Consider the following 23,324-nt stretch of genomic DNA (forward strand, 5'->3'; position numbering starts at 1 on the left):
TACAGATGTGCAGCTAACAGCATTGCCATACTCACTGGGGCATTGCAAGGATGAAATCCACTAATGAGCGTGTGGTTCTCAGACACTATGAGGGCCACGCAAGCGCCTAGACAGTGAAGGGCACATTATCGTATTGCTCAGCACACAAGAAGAGTACACCTGCTAATTTCAGAAGAAACCACATAGCCTGCAAAACTAGAACCGGTATGCTTGGGACTTGAATCTTCACAAAACTCAAGGTAAGGAACTCCTTTGCTGTGACATGAGGTCACCTCTTTCAAACTGCGGCGTAGCTCATATTTCATCTGCATGTAATATACTCTTCCCCCAATGCACCAGTGCTTACTAGACTGCACCGCAAGGTTTTTGCAAAGAATTTATTTTTAAAAAAGGAGTGTATAAATGCTGTATCCAAGGTCTTTCACAAAACTTGATGTAGCGATCAAAGAATTCAATGAACAGGGGGTTTGAAGGTTCACCTTTGTGTCCCCCATTTAAAGCCCATCACTATTTGGTCTCACCTGCCACTCTAACAAGTAAAGATCCCTTCCCACCCACACCTATACCACCAGAGGCCTGGAAATGAAGGCTCTTACTCATCACATTTTGATTAAGATGGCTTAAAACTGGAGCTTTAATTGAAATGGGAAACACATTCCAAGAGGATTTTTTCTTTTTTTGGATTTAACCAACCTATCAATTTTGTTTTCATTGGACATCATTATTGCTAACATTAAACTGTACACCCCCGAATAGAGAGAATTCATAAAAAAGAGAATACATTCAAACCATATCTGAATGGATCTGATCAAATCCTGGTGTAGGCAGCTACATTCATGTCTGCACGGTGGACCAGCATGGCAGCTCACCAAAAGTAAAAAAAAAAAAAAAAAAAAAAAAAAAGAGTCTCTGGATTGGTCCGAAAGATTCTCATTTTCCAAGGCTTGATTATACCAGTGTTTTCCTGTCAAATGTCTTCCCAGCCAGCAACAAACCTCAACTCAATACACATGTCTAAATGCAGGTACATTACAATATTTTTTTTAATAGTATTAAGTTATCTTAAATTATTTGAACAAAATTTTAAATTCCACATTTGATATCAATCTAAAAGGGACCAACATAAATCAAGAGAGAGAAAGAACACCACTGCAATATCAATTCCAAATTGTTACATTTTTTTTTTAAACAGATCTGTACAGCAAAGGAGTCAGTGATCACAAATCATACCATACAGCGATCTAGAGCAACGCTAATCCTGTACACAGCAGAGCAGAAACACTCCCACATTCGGATGTACCAAGTACGTCAGCTGTACTGACGGATTCCAAACCGTTTCTACTTACAGAGGACATTTTGGTGTGGAAAAAAATTCTTTTTAAGTTCCCTTCGTGATTTCCAGTGTTTCTCTTTTACAAAATATTACAATGATTTTATATATATTTACACAGACTTGCACAGCTAGAAAATGGTTACAAATTACAATCGGGTTTGGCAATCTTTTTTTTTTTAAATACATGATCTGGAACTTAGCAGATTTACAATCTATAGTTGTAGGGGTAATTCATCCTACATTTCAAAGGTCTGCACAGATGAAGTTTTCTTCCCATGCAGCTCAAGCCTAAAACATTTCTACCAGGAGACATGTGCCAGGGTAAGTGCCATGAATGCAATTCATTTGTCTCCCAGCATCAGTAATGGATCAGACTAACAAAGCTTGTGCAAGTTGGTGGCACAACATGGAAAAGTCAATAGACAACTGAACTTTAAATCCCTTACATATTTGATGTTGGCTTTCTAGGCAGCAAACCTATTTCTAAGAAACAGCCAACATCACTTTCAGAAAAAGCAGCCACTGAACCTCTGGGGCATCTGTGCAATAGACCTGCAGCCACAGTAAACACATGGTAGGGGTGTTTTGTTAGCTTCAAGCAAACCCCACTTTTTTTTTTTAAAATAACTCTTAGAACTAGGCCAGGGACAGGTTTTGTTTTAAAGCTACGGTATCTTTTTTATGGCTTTTAGTAACTCCCTGCCTTTCACTGAAATGAGGTATGTATTTCAAGTGAAATGGTAACAGTCAAGCAAACAAGTCTCAATGGACCACAGGGTTTTGCGCAGTGGTGTAAACAGACACGTCTTCCCTACAGGATTGCCAAACCCAATTCTAATACAGTGCAAAAAAAGGTTTTTTTTTTGTTGTTTTTTTTTTTAGAAAAAAAGGGTCACTTGGGGCCTCTCAGAGTTTACTAGTAACTGTCAATCCACTGAGCAAATCCTCTTTCCACCAAAGCTCTGTTTATTGACACCACCTAAGGAAAAATGAGAGAGACACAGATGAAGGAAATACCAGCCTAAAAGCAACAGTAAAAGAAATCCCCATAACTCAAGCAGAGGTTTTTAAACCCACGTCTGGAGTCTATACAAACCAGAGCACTACATTTCTGCAAGTGTACGCACCTCATCTCCCATCATACTCCACAGCTGGATAAGAGGCAGGCCCGTTGCACTGTCATAGTTTGTGACCTGGAAACAGACATACGTGTTAATATATAGCGCAGCAGACAAGCTGGTGCGTCAGTGAGCTGAGACATAGCTTTGCTGCTGTTAAGCTCTCACTTCTTGGGGCTGAGAGGGAAAACAGTGGCACAGTCTCCCCATCTATAAAATAAAGATAGTTGCCTCCTTTGACCACTGCTTTAAGAACTACAGATCAAGAGCAGCATGAGAGAGCTCGGTGTTATTACTCAAGAGAACACTTGGTCCATGCTTGGGAGATAAGATTTCACTAGCATGAGTCCTAGTAGCAGGTAAGAGCTGAGTGTTTCCCATCTCCAGAGGGTTTCACTTAACTTTTGATTTATCATAGTACTATGGATTTTGATTTAACATAGTACTAAGTTACTTTAGGATAAGAGAATCCTGCCCAAGCATAAGCAGCACTGACCGTTTTCTAGACATTTCATAGCATTATAATCTATGAAATACAAGAAGGGACTATTGTGATCATCTGGTCGGTCCTCATGTATATCACAGAGCCTAGAACTTCCCTGAATTCATTCCAATTTGAACCAGAGCATATCTTTTAAAAAAAACGGCCAATCCTGATCTAACAATTGCCAGTGATGGAGAATCTACCACAACCATTAGTAAACTGGTCCAATGCTTTACTACCCTCACCATTAAAAAAAAAGGAGTACTTGTGGCACCTTAGAGACTAACCAATTTATTTGAGCATAAGCTTTCGTGAGCTACAGCTCACTTCATCGGTGAGCTGTAGCTCACGAAAGCTTATGCTCAAATAAACTGGTTAGTCTCTAAGGTGCCACAAGTACTCCTTTTCTTTTTGCGAATACAGACTAACATGGCTGTTACTCTGAAACCTGTCATTAAAAAAAAGTTAGCCTTATTTCTAGGCTGAATTTGTCTAGCTTCAACTTCCAGCCATTGGATCTTGTTATACCTTTGTCTGCTAGATCGAAGAGCCTGCTATCAAATCTCTGTTCCCCCATCTAGGTACTTACAGATCATGATCAAGTCAGCCCCTAAACCATCTCTTTGATGGGCAAAATAGATTGAGTTCCTGGAGTCTGTCACTTTAAGGCATGGTTTCCAATCATTTAATTATTCTCATGGCTCGTCTCTGAGCCCTCTCTGATTTATCAACATCCTTCTTGAATTACTGACACCAGCACTGGACACACTATTCCAGCAGCCATTGCACTAGTGCCAAATGAAGAATAATATACAAACCTGTGCAAGCAGAGGTGTACCTCTGGTCATTTCACTAACGGATGAGTCCGCTTCTGATGAAAAGTGATCCTCATCTTTGGAAAGAAAAGGAGAAAACAAGTCAGACATTCACAGGCTCATAGGTTTTAAGGCCAGAAGAGACTATTACAATAATCTAGGCTGACCTCCTGCATAACACAGACCAAAAAACCTCACCTCACTCATCATTGCTACGGGCATCTACAGTATATGAAGCTGAACGAGACCACACTGAAATGCGTATTACAGAGGGGAGATGATGAACACTTCTCTTTTTAAAAGGATCCTAGCTCAGTAGCCACATGTGCATAAATGGATTCAAAGTAATTGCTAAGGACACTTGGTGTTTTCACATATAGTAGTTTACATTCACGTTTCAGTTTTCAATGTGGCACTCTTGAGCCAAGGAAGCTCAGGACCTCCCTTGTCCTGCAGGGAGTTTAGTGAACAGGAACTCAGCACTATTTAATGGAATTTAATCGACAGGATAAGAAGTCCCTTGCAGGATGGGTGGAATTTTAACATTGCAAGCTGCACTCTTCGTTAATACTGCCTGCGTATTCTTCAATGACACTCCCTATGCTGCTGCAGATGTTGCAAGAGGTGCCTTATTGCAGAGCGCATGCCAACAGTGAACTCTGCTGCTGGTAGCTTGGGATGGAATGACTTTCGACCTTTGCCATCCATCTACAGCCTCGCCAGAGGCAAACCCTGTGCCTTCTGCCCGTGCAGGTTTCCTCTCCTGATACCCAGAGTCCTGACATCAAAGGGTGCTATCAGTGGGTCGGGCTAACATCCTTCAATATTGAGAACTGAAAAGCCTTTTAGGCACCTGCAAAACATGGCTGGATTTCTATCGGCAACAACATAGGAAACGTTCGTGGACACCATGAATTTCCCCTCCTCTTTGAGCACTGAGGCAGTTTTTAAGAACACTCAGAATGGTACATACCATCAATTTCAGTACGGGAATGTCAGAGGTTTGTCTAGTAGATCTGGGAATTAATCTGCAGGTGTTTATTTAGTTACCTTAAAGGGACAGTACACTTGCTATCTATCTAGTCCATTGGCAAAGAGGGGGTTGAAAGAGTAGTTCTAGGTCCTCCAGCTGCCCTCTGGTAGTTCTGCCAATTTATGGTTTTAAGTTATATTCTTATTTTTCCCCTAACTCTCTTTCTCTTTCCACCACAGCCGTGTGAAAAACCTGCACAGCAAGTAGACAGGAAAGATAGTGGAACTAGTTCCACAGTGCTGGCAAAGGCAAAAACCAAGCAAGAAAAAAAATAATTTTCTCATCCACTTTCTAGTCATCTCAGATATTGTACACAAAATGGTATGGAGAAAGTCTAGACAACTCTGGCTTCTGAACGGATGCCATCCTGTTTAACCAAGCACCATGAGCACCCATCATTAGTTTCTCTCCAGTGATTTGTGTTACCTGAAAGCGGCACCACATTGTCTAATAAAACTTCTGCTCCTTGGAAGGGTAGTGTTACAAAATCAGACCTTAAAAGAAAAGAGAATCAACTTGAATAGAAGAACACACCTCTGCCCTAATTCCTTATTACTCTTTAAACTGATGATGGCTGATATAGCAGGAATTCATTTGCTTCAGATTAGTTACAGCTAAAAGAATAGACACGGTACGCATAACAAGGGTTTGAGCAAAATTCGTACGAGAGGAGCGATCATCTTGTGGCTAAGACATGGGAATGAGAGATTTGGGTTCAAGCTCTGGGCTCTTCCACCTAGTCTCAGTTCTCAATGAGCAAAATGAAGATAGAGTACTCCTTTTCTCCCGTCCTTCGTCAACTCTGGTGAAGGGACATCGCTTACTATGTGCTTGTTACACAGAGTGCCTAGCATACTGGGGCCCTGACCTCACCCAGGTCCTCTAGGCACCACTACAATCATGAGATTGCTTCCTCATCTTGCCCACCACTCCATCGTACAAAGCCAGAGCTTCCTCATCCTTCCTACCACTCATTCAAGCTTCTCCACTTGGAGCAGGCGTACAGACCAGGCCAGTGGCAGGCACACGTTTCAAGCACTGTAAGTGTTAACAGTCACTGGTACCTTGTCTACCAGCAGCAAAGCAATGGCAGGAAATTTTAGAAGAACCTACACCATGCCGAGGTAGGAAGCTGGAAGTTAGACCCACGTGCAGGGATTACGAGTGCTTCTCCATTTGTTCTCCCCCTAAGTTGTCTTCCCCTGCCCTGGTTCTGCACAACCTCATTATTCCATACCACAACGCAGCCATGCAAATGGTGCACCACTGGGACTGGGGGAACCCGCTCTGAAAGGGCAATGTCTCTCCCTGGTGCAGCTGGGCACATGCTACGTATGCAGTGCCTCATCACTTCCCACCAGGAAGAGAACAACAAGGGCGTCAGTCCCCAAACACACCCAGCATGTCACTACACAGGGACACAGTTTTCGTGACGCAGCCCAGCCCAGCGGATGGGGTATTGGATGCAGCACGTAGGCCGAAGGTCTATCCCTGACTTTGCTGCTGGGTGCCCTTAGGTACATCACTTTTTTGTTCCTCAGTTTACCCACTACTTAAATGAGGATTACATTTGCCCTCCTCTGTGGAGCGCTTAGACATCTATGGATGAAAGCATGATGTAAGAGGCAGGGGAGTCTGTGAGGAAGCCAGGTGTCCAACATGGTTGTACGTTGCTGAGAGAACCACTCCCCCCTAATGCTTTCATCATACTGCGGAGACACCTACACCTATCAAGCCATTACACTCAGTTATGAAAGTTCATTTTTTTTTCCAGTCAAGGGAGGAAAAACGTAGTTCCTGACCTGATTTGCCTGAGTGTGTCGATTTTAACTCTCTCGTATCCTCCGTAGTCCACATATCTGATCTCCACTTCATTGTTATCTTTGAAGTAGTCGACAACCTGAGCCCGCCACCAAGCGCCATCCAAGCCTGGAGCAGCACAGATCACACCGACTGCAAAGCAAAATAGGGCGGAGCGGGAAGATTCAGCATTAGTGCCTGTTTCTAGAAGTCCCATTGGAACAGGCTCCTGTGTCTGCTGAGGAAGAAGAGCAGCGCAGGGGAGAACACGCGGCTACCTACCCACGCTGCTTTCAGACGAGACACCTAGCACCCTGCAGCAGGAAGCCAGCAGGATCCAGCAGACAGAGCACTGGATCAGGATTTAGGAATCCCGGGTTCTATTGCTGACTCTGCCAATGACCTCCTGGATGACCTTGGGCAAGTCAATGCACCTCTTTGTGCCTCAGTTTCCCCTCCCACCTCTTGTCTTGATTATTCTGATCACATGCTCTTAGGGAAGGGCTGTTTCTTGCTGTATGAACGTACAGCGCCAAGCACAAGTATGGTCGGCGCCACTAGCAGCTGCAGTAACAGTACACTTTTAGCTCTGCCTTGCCCTGTATAGTGATATTAAGTCGACGTAGGACTAACCCCACCTGAAATAATAAGAGGCTTTTAAACTCTCTAAACGTACTTAGCATGTTCAATTTTGCACTTTTGTTTGTTTTAAAGTAGCAGCTCAACATGAGTAACTTGAGCAAGGGAAGTATTCAGAGCGTTCACAACCAACTGAATAGTCCTCTACGGGGGCATGGTGAGTCTGAGTGACGCTGTATAAAGTGGACAAACATCTGTTCTCCGGAAGGTGCCTTGAAAAGAAAAGATTCAGTTGAGCTGCGACCTTTCTGAACCACCAAGGAACAGCCACACACAGACCCACCCCCTGCTCAATTAAACACCCCCTTGTTTAAAAATGGGTACACCATGCTGGACCCATACACCATGCTGAACTGCTTTAGTGAGAGAGACACACATACAGCAGAAACAGCCATGTCGGGAACACTTCTCCCCCACCCTACAGTGCACACCAGCAATCTGGAGGCATTGCCAGAAATTATACCTCTATAAAGGAGAAAATGACGGTGTTTGATAGCAAAGAAAATAATCCTGATGTTATAATTAGGGTGCTGGCAGCAAACATCTTCAGGAATGTGCATCAATGCTGCTCCCTGACTGACAAGGCTAGAGAGAGAGATGAAAACACCAGCTATGGGAAAGGCAAATAAAAAACGCCCCTCCGCTCCCACCGAGAAACTGGTAACACGTGCTTCTTGTAGCAATACCGCTCATAAGAACGGCCATACTAGGTAAGACCAAAGGTCCATCTAGCCCTTTGTATCCTGTCTTCCGACAGTGCCAGGTCCCTCAGAGGGAATGAACAGAACAGGTAGGTAATCATGAAGTGATCCATCCCATTGCCCATTCCCAGCTTCTGGCAAACAGAGGCTAGGGACACCATCCCTGCCCATCCTGGCTAATAGCCATTGATGGACCTATCTTCCATCAGTTTATCTAGTTCTTTTTTGAACGCTGTTATAGTCTTGGCCTTCACAAGATCCTCTGGCAAGGAGTTCCATAGGTTGACTGTGCGTTGTATGCAAAAAAAATACTCAAGTTCATGCTTATATTCATGCTAGCTCATGCTGTGGCAAGATTTACATTCAAAGGTTTTGGAGTAGTTTATAACTGGCCAGAGTAGCTCTGGTTTGAATTTACCTTGGTAGGAAGATAGGAATTGCCAGACGGGATCAGAACCAAGCCCCGTCTAGTTCAATATCCCATCTCTGACACTGGCCTGCAGCAGAGGCTTCAAAGGAAAATGGAAAAACTCTGCAATAGCCAGACGTGGAGTAGTCTTCCGCCCACATTAGGGCTCATCCTGACCTCTAATGCTTTGACCTTTGCTGAAGACCTGAAGCGTGAGCTTTAATACCCCTTCCACAAAGTCTATTACAGGGGGCTCGCTAGTAGTTTTAAACACAGCTTTTACATTGATCTTCCACAGCGCCCTGCCCAATGTTTAGGAGCTACAAACACCCATTTATTTTGCACGTTATTTTCCCAAGTTAAGTCTCCTTAGAGGAAACTCACATAGCTTAATTAATTTGTAAATAATGTTATGTGAAGAATGATTGCATCTCATTTTTACATAGGTTTTCTATGGTCTGACCCATGACAAATTCTGTCATAGACCCTCATCTCTGGAGGGCAGGGCAAACTTGAGAACATGGAAAGCTTGTAGTTTGATTTCTCAGGGAGTGCAGGGGAAAGACACTGAAAAAATACCTTTCAGTGAACTCTAGACTCAAGTTACTCTGAAGAGCAGAGGAGAAAGTCTGCTAGATGCTACTAGGACAGACCAGGGACAGATCCCAGGAGGAGACTTTCTGCTTGACAATTCACGAGGAACAAATTGACTTGCCTTCTACTGGAGTTGGCAGAGTTGGAATTCCAGGCTGAGAATAGCAGACATACATCTGCTGGTCCAGACCGCGCAGCACATGGAACGTGGGGTGCGTGTGCTGCTGTACAAACATGTGTCCTGCGTCGATTTGGTTAACAACAATTACTTCTACGGTGACTCCATCCGGTAGCATGAGCTGCCACAGAGAGAGTTAGCATTACGTTTCCGTTAATGTACTATTGCAACGTGAGCTTCACTCATTCCAAAGGTTAGTAATATACTCAGTTTCACTGATACCTTATCTACTCTACTACAAAAAAAAAAAGGGGGGGGGGCGCTACGTGATTCAGGAATTTAGAAGTGGGCTCTTTAGATCTTCACCTCTAGGAGACTAGTTTGAACCTAGGACTAGCTGACGGAGCGTCACTGTTCACATATGGTCTCATGAAGGGGGATCAGATGAGTGTAAATTCTTTGGGGAAGCAATTGTGTATGTTGCGCAGCACCACGCACAATGACAACACTAAAGGATGCTATTTATCAGTAGGGCAGGGAGACTATAGGCAACAACATTGCAGGCTCATTTTGTGCCATCGTGCCAAAATTCCTCAACTCTGATCTGGCAGAATCACTTGTTGGAGAAAGTAGTTTAAATCCATGCTCATCTGAGCTCCTAGCCTCTCTCCTGAGACTGCCAAATAAGTAGTAGTTTGTGATGGTGGTTTCGGAGATGAAGACACTTTCACAGATTTCCCTCCCAAGTCATTTCACATAGGCCATTGCGCAGCCATCAGACTTTTGATGGTATGCTGTAACTTAGCAGAACCTAAAGGCACCTACCACAACCTGAGCTGTATTGGAGTTTCCCTTTAAGGTTATAAACAGAAACCTAAAGGAGAAGGCTCAAAGAATTAGAAACATTCAGCCCCCTTGCTGCTTGTGGATGCAGATATAGGTATATATTCCTAAGCTATATTCAGCTATTTAATGGATGTTGGAGTCCATGGTGTAACCAGTAGGATCTGTCACCAAATGGACTGTCAGTTATAGACAACATCTGGAAAGGGAAACAGATGTGAAATATTGTGTGGACAGAGCGGAGGTTGATTACAATGCCAGATCTGAATAACTGCAATAAGACGCTTAAAGGGAATGTGATGCTACTGGAAAGTAACAATTCAGTATGATTCTACCAGTCACATGACAACCAATATATACAGACACTGATTGTCTCAATCTTTGACCATGTGGCAAATGGACTGTAAGAACAGAACCAGAATATCTCCTCACTCACAAACCAAAAACCCAAAAAGAGTTATTTCCTTGAGCAAACATGTCTAGACCGTAGGCAAAAGCCCATTATGTCAGACGTGTAACTGGCAGAGATTAAGCATGTTTGGGTTGAAGGTTTGGGTACATTTTCTGAGTGTGTTCCGGGAAATTAAACACAGGGCAGCATGACGACAGATGGAAACAGTCTGACATGCAACAACCGCATCTGTGCTGATCAAGAAAAGCAAAGGACATTCTTGAAGGAATCTTTGTGGGGCTGCTTGCTTGCACAGTGGCTGCTATGGAACAAGAAGTGGTCTTTGTTCTCAGGCAAGGAGCACGTTTACTCCGTACATGCCCGGTCTTTCCAGCACATCCATCTATGGAACTGATGATGCCTAGTCATTGTACGATAGGCCTACTCAATAAGGCCATCCTTGATATTGGACACTCAAAATGAAGGGAGAATGCAATGTGGCTTTATGGATACATCTCCTACGCATGTCCATGGAGTCTGTCTATATAAACACAGCTGGCATGCTGCCTTGGGGCTTACCCAGGAAGTCATAGGGAGGGAATGCAGCATCAGTGATGGGGCTGGAGGAGCGTAAATGTTGGTGAGGCTCAGTTCCTTGAACTTCTTACCAATCAGACTCAGCGCTTTGTCCACATGATGCTGAGAGCCTGGAAGACAAAAAGACCGAGTCAAATCGCGTGGATATGTTGGGCACACACTTGAGCCCCAGGTGCTGGAACGAGGGGTGCCGCCACTCTCCCCCTGGCTTGAAGTGCTTTCTATCATATACACAGGGTTTACGGTTTGGTTCAAGGACCCTCAGCACCTCCTGCGACTGTACAAATTGTCCCAGCGCCTCTGACTGGCAGTACCTTTTAACTCCTCCTGAGTGATACGATTACATACAGATCTTTCCTGTCTATACCAGCACAGCTGTAAATAAAACTGGGCCAAGATATCTCCTGCCATGCAATCACTGTGTGCTGGTTTCTGCTTCACCGAAGAGGGCTATTCAATGAGTGCTAAACCCCACATTAGATAGCTAAAACAAAATCCACAGTGTGGCGGGGTTGTGTGTGTGTTTAAGTTTCAGTGACAGAGTCTTGACAGCTGATATTTTCAAAGCCATGCAGAAGATCCAGCTACATCCCTGCTATTAACTTTAGTGAAAGATGCATGGTTATATCCTGCTTTGAAAGTCTCAACCACACTCCGTGACCCAAAACGCTATTTTGCTAGTGCAAGGAACATCCCTCAATCTGAGGAAACAACCAACCAGCACAGCATCTGTCCATGATGAGCCAAGCACAGAGATTAATATAAGAATGGCCATACTGGGTCAGACCAAATGTCCATGTAGCCCAGTATTTTGTCTTCCGACAGTGGCCAATGACAGGTGCCCCAAAGGGAATGAACAGAACAGATAATCATCAAGTGATCCATCCTATTGCCCATTCCCAGCTTCTGGCAAACAGAGGCTAGGGACACCATCCCTGCCCATCCTGGCTAATAGCCATTGATGGACCTATCCTCCATCAATTTATCTAGTTCTTTTTTGAACCCTGTTATGTTCTTGGCCTTCACAACATCCTCTGGCAAGGAGTTCCACAGGTTGGCTGTGCGTTATGTGAAGCATAAATGGCAACACATACTTTTAAAACCATTCAGTTTTAATATAGTGTCTATAGTGTCTGAGTAACCAAGATAAAGATTTTTTTTTAAGTGATATTTCTTTGTACAGTGGCTCTTTAAAGATTCTGGCAAATGGAATATTTTCCCAGCTCCCCACATCATTTACAAAAATATTTTAGCACAAGTTTATTTTCAGTGATTTCTCTTATCAAAATCTACAGCAACTTATTTATGTTGATTACAGTGGTGACGAGGTTACAGCCAAGAATGGGTTCCATTGTGCTGGAACAGGCACAGCATAAGGGTATGCCTCCCACTACAGAGACTATGCCAGCACAGCAGGGCCCGGGAGAGTAGACACAGGAACACCACATCCCTGAACAAATTAACTATGGGCATGTCTACACTTACCGGGGATCAACGCTGCAGCAATTGATGCACTGGAGAGTCAATTTAGCAGGTATAGTGAAGACCGACTAAATCGACCGCAGATCGCTCTTCCACCAACACCTACACTGGGGTTTTTTGTCAGCATGGATGTGTCCTTCAGGGGTGTGGTGGTTGTTGTTTTTAAATACATGCCTGACTGACGCAGCTATGCCAGTATAACCCTCCAGCGTAGGCCAAGCCTGAGAGAGTCCCTGCCCTATAGAGTTTACAGTCTAAACCTATGAGGCAAGTGGGATCTAAAATACAGGTGACGTGAACAATCCAATGGCCGCAAACATGTTAGTTCCACTTTTCTTTGTTTTCGTTTTTACCTAAATCCGATCAGCGGGGTTGTTAGCAGGGGATTAGCTAGAGGCTACCACATTATAGGCTACATACCTGCGCTAGCCACGCTCTAGCTAGCTTGCTGAAAACAGCAGTGAGCCCATGGTGCCATGGCACGCAGCACAAGACGGTATGTATCCGGGGGGCGGGGGGAGTCAGGCAGGCTCATGCAGCCGGCGCTGAAGCCCGCACCTTGGCGTCCTCGCTGCTATTTCTTAGCGAACTAGCTAGCGTACAGCTAGCGCGGGTATGCCTACGTGCACTGCAAATCACAACCCCAGCTGCAGTGTAGACGTAGCCTCAGAGGAACTCTTGGTGTCTCCATATCACTGTATGTGCAGACATATGGTTAGGGAAACAGATATAGAACAACCTCTCTCTCTCACATCTCTGTAAGGCGAGTTTGGGAAAATGGTATCCCATAAACCTTGTCCAAACTAGGGAAATATGGACATTTTAAAATCCTAGTGTGGACAAGACAGCTGTGTGTTAACACCCATGAGCTGGTTGAGGTAAGCCATAAACTCGATAAGTTTATGGAGGAGATGGTATGATGGGATAACACTGTTTTGGTAATTAAATATTCATGGTAAATAGGCCCAATGGCCTGTGATGGGCTATTAGATGGGGTGAGATCCGAGTTACCCAGGAAAGAATTTTCTGTAGTATCTGGCTGATGAATCTTGCCCATATGCTCAGGGTTTAGCTGATCGCCATATTTGGGGTCGGGAAGGAATTTTCCTCCAGGGCAGATTGGAAGAGGCCCTGGAGGTTTTTCGCCTTCCTCTGTAGCATGGGGCACGGGTCACTTGCTGGAGGATTCTCTGCTCCTTGAAGTCTTTAAACTACAATTTGAGGACTTCAATAGCACAGATATAGGTGTGAGGTTTTTTTTTGTAGGAGTGGTGGGTGAAATTCTGTGGCCTGCGTTGTGCAGGAGGTCAGATTAGATGATCATAATGGTCCCTTCTGACCTAAATATCTATGAATCTATGAATCATATGCTCCCCCCACGATTTTACTGCACTAAAAATTCACCTGCCTTCCTAGCATAGACATGGCCGACCACTGATGCTATTTGAAACACCCGTGGTAGTATTTTGAGCACAGGACTCAAAGTTAAGTATCCAAACTGCAGTCAGGTCTTCATCCCTTTATCTAAGCACCCAGAGATTAGATTTCAGACAACACAGACTAAAAAAACCCCACAAATGGGAATCATCTCACTCACCTTCTATGTGACAAATCTGGACATCTTGGGTGTAAGGTAGCGTTGAAATATAAATTTTGGCACCAGAAGTTTGCTTCAGAAAACTCACATACCTCCCCTGCTTGCCAATCAGCCGACCAACCAAGTGCTTGATGGAAAGATGGAGAAGTCACAGTGAGGAACAAGAACAGCACCTTGGATCTTTAATTTTTAAATGATTAATTTCACCTACAAGAAATGCCACAGGGTCTGACCGGGCGCTGGGGACGCATCGGAACTCAGCGCAGACTGGGCTTCTACCAAATGTAAACTGACACTGGCCCAGCAGAGTTTAGGGAGAGTCTGTTTAGTAGCCCAAGGCAGTTTCTGATTTACTCACATTTTGTTAAGTCCATCTTTCTAGTCTGCAGAAACAGCAAGTGCAGCACAGACATGAAGGCCTGATGGAGGTTAGCGTGATTCCTGAAATCAACGGAATTGCCCCATCTCTGAATCTGGCCCCATTTCTTTTTATGCCATTGTGCTTTTCACTGAAAAGAACCCTACGTTCTAGTTCTTTAATTACAAGTTTCTCTGGAGAAATACTAATAGCCTGTCCTCATTGGCCAGTGATATGGATTCTTCTACCGCAGGGCTCATTCCCTGTGCCTAGGTTACACTATCCCAGAAAAAGAAGCTTCTCACGTAGTTTAATGGGGCCCCACCGCATGGCATTGTGCGGTGGAAGTTTATCGCTTAAAACCGAAAATTGGCAGCCCTACAAGGATTCTTTGCATTTGGAGTCCTTCAGCAGATATTTCAAGGAGTGTTAAGCCCCAACACCCTGAGGGGGTAGGAAAGCATAGCACCCCTTTTATAGACAGAGGGAGATACAGAAGGGCCATGTGCAGAGCCCGGACTAGAACCCAGAAGTTGACTCCCAGTCCCCCTTTAAACCATTAACCAACACTCCCCAAGGTCAGTGCAGGGAGTTACGGATGCCGAGTATTTGGCTCATTACCTTTGGCACCTCTATCTCCCAGATAGTGAGCTCAGACTTATTGGATTCTACTCCTGGCTTGGAGTTCTGGCAACTCTCCGCCTTCCCAAGGGCACAGCCGCTGTCCACAGAATCCATGCTATTTACATCTGAACCTACAAAAAAAAAAAAAAAACACAAACAAAAAACCCACACCACCACCATACCATGACATTCAGACAGTCAGCATAATCCAAGCTCTTAGACACCGCATGAAGGCTGACAAAACTCCCATTTCACATACATCCTTGATTGTAGGCCCTACTGTACATTCCCACTTTACGCTCTAGATTGTGAGTCTGCTATTCAATTCTCAGCTCCTCTAGGAAAAACGTGTGTCAAGGGCTGCTCTGTGGTACTTATGGGAACAGGCCACTAGAAACAGACTTCTGTCCCCTAAAACCTCCTGAAGAATTCCACACCTGTGATATAAATCTGAACCTAATTAGGAACTGCTGTGTTCACAAGCATAATGTGTAATGCAATGGGCAGCATGTAAGACACCAAGAGTTTGTGCAGGGTTAAACACAGAAGCCAGGTGCTATTACTAGTGGAATGCAAACTCCGTACAGTCACAGGATCAGAATTATGTCCCCTTGGATTAATTAGGACTGGCAGTGGAATATTAGCCGTGAGAAGGCTTCTTCATACTTGAGACTCAAAACCTAGCTATGGGTTATTGGGGAAAAGGGAGATGGAGTCTTTTCCATTGGAAGCCTCCTGTCATCAGATCACTGCTGCCCTGGACCAAGGTAGAAGCAGTGGGAAGGATAAGCCACCGCCAAAGATCTATGGCTTTGCAGCAGACCACATGTGCCGTACTGAGGAGCACCCACACATCACTGACCCCTCCGCTTAGCAGGAGGGGCCCTGATACTTCAGTGAGAGAGGCCCTGCAAACATCAATAAAAGATAGATTGAAAGCTCTTTATGGAAGGTTGTGGCTGCTTCAGTGCAAAGCACAGACCCTTCCCACAATTTGAATGGGAAGGGCCATTGTTGTGATGCTCCTGAATCCTCCCACCCGTGGCTGGAAGGGGGAGAAAATCTTCGGAGCAATTGAAGGGACCTTCTTCAAAGACTCATGGAACATTCCAGCTGCAAAAAAAACCCATCTTAAAAGGGCTTCAGGAGACTATGAACCAGACATCTCCCAAGCAACTCAACGAGGCAGGTCCTGCTGAGGCTAAAGTACGCTGCTCCCCATTCCAGTTATTAGGCTTGAAGAAGCCTTTGAGGGGCAAGGTGATATTAAAGATCTTAGTCATTTTGGGATGGGATGTGGGAAAGCCCAAGGAACTTAGAGACACATGGCGAGCCAAAGATCACACGCCCGGGCTCTTGGCAAGAGATGCATCTTGACACATGTGATTTGATAAAAGCAAGTTTCCAAGTGTGAAAAACAGGGGCCCTTTGTTAAGGAATTCCATTTAGTTTCATTGAAAACTGGAAGGGATCACTTCAAGCTGAAGTTCAGAGGAGCTGTTCCTTTAATGGGAATCAGATTCATACCACAGGAGTGTGAGTAAGCAGATCTTTCCCTATTACTCCTCAGTTGAGCACACAACACAGCATTTAGGGAGATTCTGTTTAGTAGCCCAAGGCAGTTTCTGATTTACTCACTTACTTAGAATGCAAACTCTCTGGGCCAGGGACTTAGTGTCTAGCAGAAAAGGGCCCCTGACCTTTGAATGGGGAATCCAGATGTATCCGATGCTTAACACTCAATAATTAAGCCCAAATACTTCTCAAAAGCTGCTTGTGGTAGGGGGGTTGAGATTTGGGGTTATGATTCCCCAGGGTTAGCTAGCTTTGGGCCTCTGGGAAGCAAGGCTAGGACAACATCTTCTGCTTGGGTATGAGAGATACAAGGTATATCAAGTAGTAATGTAAGAAACCTACAGGCCCAAGCCTGTAAGATATTAGCTTAAGCACTTTGCATGAGCTATGCGGCCTACAAGCCTTAGCGTAAGTGAGGTCACTGCTGTCTAACTTAAGTCACAAGATATCATAAGACTTTGTTCTGGTGAAAAATACACCGACACCTAACCACAAGAACGCAGTTGATGTCAGTCTGGATATTTTAGGATAGGAACATCAGCAGATGTTCAACCGCATGATTGTTACTGTAGCCAACTGATGTATATGTTTACAAGCCTGAGAGAATTAATATACCTAACCTATAGCATAAGGACACCCCAACGTTATTAGGGTGAGGAATTTCGTTATGGACAAAGGAGGCCGAACATTCTTATGAATATTTACAGCAGCCACGAGACCCTATAGCAGGGCTAACCACAGCCTAGACTGTTGAGACCTCGACCATTGGACCGTTTTGGTGCGCTAGAGATCACCCTCCTGAATCACAGACTTCTCGTCAGCCCTAGGTCTCGACAAGGATGGTGTGACTGTACGTACGACAGGACATCAGACATGAAGTTAATATTGTATTACTGCTGCCTACGTGGTTGGGTTGGATTGTTTGTGTTTACTAACCGTGTTAGCAAAACCATTGCAAATTCAGAAGCTTTTTCCTCAAGTATGAGTGTTGCGACCCTGCACATGGGAGTTCCCAAATTAACAGTACCTCTAATGACTCTGGGCCTAATCTGAGGACTAGAATTTGCCAAACCTCAGAATGGTAACTGGGAATACATATCAATAGATCAGGCAATGGAAGGGTGAGAATCTGTTAGTCCCAGTTATGGGAAGCCACCAATTTCTTAAATAGCATCTCAACACTTCAAATATGGTTGGGGAACGGTGTGAGGGAGAGGCCCAGGAGATCATTAAAAGGATGAGAAAGGTGATAAGCTCCCAGCAATCTGCCTGTTAGCACATTACTGGGACGTGGATCCAACAGTCCTCGCTTGCTCTTCTGTATTCTGGCCACCTGGCTCCACTACACCAAAAACTCAAGGGACCCTAGCAGCTGCTTTGTTTCTGCCACTTCCTGAGTCGGGCCAGAGCTCTGATACAATTGGGTCCGCTATCTGCCTGGCGGGTCTCGATTTAGACTTTCTGATCAAGATGCAGCTGTGACACGTGGGGATTTCAGGGAGGTGACAAGGATGCAGGAGGTGGCTTTTCCTGCTACACCCCCTTTCTTCCCTTTCAGCATTCAACTCGCACATGCCAAGTAACCTACATCACCCTCTACGCCAGTGGTTCTCCACCAGGGGTCCAAGGCCCCCTGGGGGGGGGCCGCGAGCAGGTTTCGGGGGGGGGGGGGGCTACCAAGCAGGGCCAGCATTAGACCTCCTGCAGCCCAGGGCAAAAAGCAGAGCCCTTCCACCTGGGGCTGAAGCCGAAGCCGGAGCAATGTAGCTGTGTGGGGGGGCCTGTGCCATAAGGCCCCCGGCAGTTCCCCTGCTTGCTCCCCCCTAACACCTGCCCCTGGCTTGTATATGCAGAAAGCCAGTTATTATGGCACTGGTGGGCTGTGGAGTTTTTACAGCATGTTGGGGGGCCTCGGAAAGAAGAAGGTTCAGAATCCCTGCTCTACATCACCTCGGAGTTCATCCTGGCGTGAGAGTTTTGTCGCTTTCCTGCGTGGTCTCGCTCCAGCCCCTGTATTAGAGCTTTTGTTCTTTCCGCTAGTCATTCCGAGAAGCGTATGCGGCAGGGTAAGAGCAATTCCTTCCTTTAGTAAGGAGCGTTTCTTACAGAGGGGACATCTAGAAAATGGTTAATCCTGGTCTCCTATTAAAAACTGCAGAGCCTGCTAGCTAGCAGCAGGCAGCTCTCCTGTTACTCTGTAGTGACTATAGAATGCAGCCTGTCTTTAGGAGCTGTTTGCACTGGAGGGTTGTATGAAGAATGTTTACATACAGCTTTTAAGGCTGAAGTTTGTGTTTAGCCTAATATAAAGCCGCTAGGGAAACAACCCCCGGCTTTCACACTACCCACCCACTAGCTAGAGAGAGGCTACAGCAAAGAAACGGAGGAACCCTCACAAGCCAAACACATTACACATGGGCACGGGCTACTGAGATCTCTCGTCATGCACCCACTTTCCAAGCAAACAGACCTTGTTAGTGCCGACAAAGATGACGCTGTCTTAGGACCTCACGCAATTGCCCTGCTCCATCTGTCCGCACGTCCATGTGTCTCAGAAACTGGCATTAGCGCAGCCCTTTGGTGAATGGTCCACACCGAAGGCAAGAGCCTAATGCTTACAGCCGAACAGATGCTGCCTGAACTCAAGCGGGAACAAGCTTGCGCTTCTGGGGCTCATGCTTGAAAGGTGCTGAGCTTCCTGGCCCTGATCCAACAAACACTGATTCCAATGGGACAGCTCGCGTGATTTAAGTTAATCATGCACTTAAATGCTTTGCTGGATGGGGGCCAGCATGATGAGTTTCCTGGACACCACGTACCTCGCTACCGTTTTTCCTAGAGCTCCCATCACTGTGGGATGCAGGAGCTGGCAGCCTAGGGTGGGTTCATTCTGTCCATCTGAGCATAAGACACATCTACTAACAACTTGGGTAGGATTTTTACCCATGAGCAGGCCCTCTGAATTGTGATGAGGGTTGGGGTTATGTCTGCTGAGCAGGGCTTTTCAGTGCTATACTAATGTACCTTCCCCCATGTGTCTCGTGTGAGGCTCTCAAAGAGATGTAAACCCTTACCTCCCGAGTGATCTGCATCTGTCTCCGCTGTCCAGTGCTTCTCGTGTCTCAGATCTGCACCATCCCCTTTCAGCACCCCATTGCTGTATGGCACTTTGTCTTCCCCTAATATAGGGGTCTGAGGTTTCTCACTCTGTGCCACGTACTGCTCTGCAGAAGTGTCCTGGATCACAGACATGCTCAGCAAGTCTGAATGCTGGCCTGATAGGAGAGACAGTGACGTGCTTTGCAAGGGATCCTCGACATTCGTCCCATCTTCAGACGTACATGCGCTGCACCCAGAATCCTCCGTTACCGCATGCGATTCTTCCAACGATTCTCCATTGTTCGTAACCAAAGTCCGGTTATCTCCTTGGGTTTCACTGTGCACAGGTTTCTTTGGCCGATGGTCTTTTGGGTCCACCTGCACTGGGTTAGATAAGCGCCCGTATTTCAAACAGCTGGAATACGACATGTAACGATGGAGTTTCTCTTCCGATAGGGGAACAGGTATTGTTGCAACATTCTCTGTGGTAACTGCTTCATTGCCCCTGCTAGATTCCACTGCAAGCATCTCATCGGATGAAATGCTCACTCTCTCCAGCGGTCTATCAACCCGGCTGACCGCAACTTGACAGATCCTACTGGACACATCACTTACTGAACTAGACAGCACTTCCTCAGTAGCTGCCAAGATGACTTTGGAAATAATCTGTATGGCTGCTTGCTCAATTTTCTCAACTTCATCTTTGTCCAAACTCACTCCTCCAATTCTCTCTCTTTCCAAACCATCTCCTTTTGACTGCATATCCCTGTAGCACTTCTCTTCCCTTCCATGACATTTAGGCACAGTACTGACGGTCATCTCAGACACCTCCTCTTCCCCGGACAGGTCCGACCCAGCAGACTCTACACAATTATTCAGTAGCTTCCCAACTACAGACTCTCTCTTCCAAGGGACAGTGTCCTCAACTTCCTTAACATCATCTTCATCTATAATGGCAGACTGGGCAGTGGCTGAATCCTCTGGTTCAGAGCCAAGGGCCAGCAGGCAGCCAGTGTTTGAGGACGTAGCCACTGGGCACTGGATTTCCTTCGATGGATTCTCCAATGAATCGTGTGTCATATCTGCTTTACCACTTTCCCCAATCTTTCCCAAAGACTCTTCTACTGACACTACCCCGGAACACGCCAATGGCTGCTGGTCTGGGGTTCCACTGAAAGCTGACTCCTGCTTGGTAACAAGCACAGCATTGTCACAGCACTCTACACTCTTCGGGGCTGAAGGGGGAGACACTTGTGCAAGGGACCCGGTTTCATCGCGAGACGCTGCTCTTTCCAGTTTTTCACTGTCGTCCTCAAACGTGCCCAATGCGACGGTCGTTATTGTGGTGGCAGGATGGTCCCTGGAGGAATCTAATCTCTGTTGAGCGTCACATGCCAGAGAGGGTGTCATTAACCCTACAGACAGCTGGGAAGTTAAGGTTTCATTCTCTGGGCAGTCCTCTTCAGAGGGCACAGGCAGTTCTTTAGTAGCATTTACTGCTTCTCTGGACAGAGGTTCCTTTATGGGAGGTCCAATCCTCTGATCTTCCACACCAGCTAATGCTTGCCAGTCGCGATTGCTTGTACGCTCCTTTTTACGAGAAAAAAACCACCACCAACCAATAAGTGCCAGCACTCCAGGTAAGGCGTACGGGAAGAAAGTGCGGAAGCGTAAAGCCATTTTAATGAGCCTCAGCAATTATACCTAGAGAGGGGAAAGAGAGAGAGATGTAACTAGCATTAAAAAAATAATAATATGATTCCTAAGAAAGAGAGAGAAGTTATATAGCAGAATTGTAATGGGATGGGAAAGGATAAGGGAGGGGTCAAGGTTCTGCAGATTCCTCGAATATTTATTTTGGGACAAATCTAGCTAGTGGTACTGACTGCTTTCAGTGTAGCTTAAACCTCTCTCTCTTCCCAAATCACTGGCTAAGTAATCTCGCTCCCCCCTAAGCACATCTCGGGTTTCCATCTGCTTAGGAGCTGCTGTCAAAAAGGAGCAGAGTGCTGAAATTTTGAAGCCACAATGTCTGAGTTGTTTCACAATGAATATGCCCATCCATAAACATACCACTGAAATATTAACTCAAGGAAACACGGGTACACAGGTGAATATTCTCATTTGTACCATCGAAACACCCAGCTGCTTTGACACACAAGATTTAGTTCTGCAGTTCAGCAAGAAGAAAGAACGGGATATTTAAGAAAACTGTTTATCTCAATTAAAAATGACAGAAAGAGTGTCTCTGCTTAACAGATCCCAAGTGCGCGGCCCAATCAGAAGTCACATCTAGATATTCCTCTGAAAAGCTTGTTCTCTGAAGTGAAAGCCAGCTGGTCTAAAAAACACAACACAGAGCAGGCAACCCAGCCCCTCACCTAAGACCTTACTGCCATTACTTATGACATAGTTAGATTCATTGGAGGTGGAAGTACTACGCTTGCTCACATACCCGAAGCTACAAATGCTTTAAGACACCCAACTCCCTAACCGGTCACAGTACGCAGGATATCACAACACATGGGATACGGACACCTGGCATGCCGCACACCGAGCATTTCCAGAAACTTACGAGTCCTTCTACCCCTTGTGCTGATCAGCTAATTTGCAAGTTAAGCAAGACATATGTTGACACCCCTCCTTCCCTACTCTTCTCGGTCTATAGCTGGGTCTTTGCCTGAAGGATGCAGCTACATAATGCAAGAACTGAAACAAGTCAATCAGCTCACCGTTTTAATTATGGCAAATTGGTTTTAGAGAAACCAACCCACAAGAGAATGAGTAGGACCTACAATATTAGATCTGTGTTACACAGACTACAGCATGCCCTGGGGGAGGGGGAGGAATACTGGAAACTGGTTTCTAGAACCAGTAAAACTGTTTCCAGAATGCCATTCAATTAAAGTGATTGGTATTCAGGCAGCCCACTGGAAGCAAAGAGTTTCAGGAATATTTGGCTTCTTGAAGGAGATGGAGTCATACAGATTCCACGGCTGGTTAATTTAACACTGCCATATTGTGGATATTCAGTCAACAAGCCTTTCTAAACCACTGGATTTCAAAATGTGGAAGCAAAGGCTGCTAACAAAGTCCATGCTGTCAGAGGAGAAGCCCTGCTTTATCACTGAGGCCAAGAGCTTGGTCCTACCAGAAGATCAGCATGGCTAGCAGGAACCTCTAGAGGTCTGGTAGCAAGGGTTAAAGCCACAGTTTAAAAACAAGAGTTCCACAAAGGATATAAACTCTCATGCTTTAAGACTTGAACCAATCTCTAATGGAGTTCAGGGTTTCCTAATGGCAGGTTATTTCCTAACCTGGGTTTCACGCACTTTTGTCTGGAGCATCGGGTACTGGGCATTGTCAAGAGACAGGATAGCTAAGTAGAGCACTGGTTGATCCAGCATGGAAATTCCTAAGTATTTTCCCCAGGAAGTGAACATCTACTTAACATTTTCAGACTGGTAGTTCACTGACATTCGAACACAAAGCAGGTTATTTAACTGGAGAAGGGAAAAAACCCTTACACCCTCGAATAGCTTCATTTTAGTTATACGTATCTTTCCCCCCACCTCCCATCAGATTGTAGGAATAAATCCCTTTAGGAATAAATGTAGAGCAGGAATCCGAATCTCTCTGACTGGGTTCTCCTTGCTGACATCTTAAAAAAACCCCAAACACGATGCCCTAGGGCTCCCGTGAGGCTGGCCTGCT

General features: G+C 45.4%; 1 protein-coding gene across 1 annotated transcript in view; it reads right to left on the reverse strand.

The window, feature by feature from the left end:
* Positions 1-604: 604 nt before the first annotated feature.
* Positions 605-23,324, reverse strand: part of AKAP1 (A-kinase anchoring protein 1) — a 42,302-nt gene continuing 19,582 nt past the window's right edge. Inside the window, exons 2-11 of the mRNA XM_048824079.2 lie at positions 19,586-21,314; positions 14,934-15,067; positions 13,955-14,081; positions 10,858-10,985; positions 9,048-9,225; positions 6,586-6,736; positions 5,210-5,277; positions 3,754-3,827; positions 2,461-2,526; positions 605-2,312 (exon numbers count right to left, since the gene is read on the reverse strand). Coding sequence (XP_048680036.1) covers positions 2,250-2,312; positions 2,461-2,526; positions 3,754-3,827; positions 5,210-5,277; positions 6,586-6,736; positions 9,048-9,225; positions 10,858-10,985; positions 13,955-14,081; positions 14,934-15,067; positions 19,586-21,290 — 2,694 coding nt within the window. The 5' untranslated portion in view covers positions 21,291-21,314 and the 3' untranslated portion in view covers positions 605-2,249. The remainder of the gene's footprint in view (positions 2,313-2,460; positions 2,527-3,753; positions 3,828-5,209; positions 5,278-6,585; positions 6,737-9,047; positions 9,226-10,857; positions 10,986-13,954; positions 14,082-14,933; positions 15,068-19,585; positions 21,315-23,324) is intronic.

This window comes from Caretta caretta, chromosome 17, assembly GCF_965140235.1.
Source record: "Caretta caretta isolate rCarCar2 chromosome 17, rCarCar1.hap1, whole genome shotgun sequence".
NCBI lineage: Eukaryota > Metazoa > Chordata > Testudines > Cheloniidae > Caretta > Caretta caretta.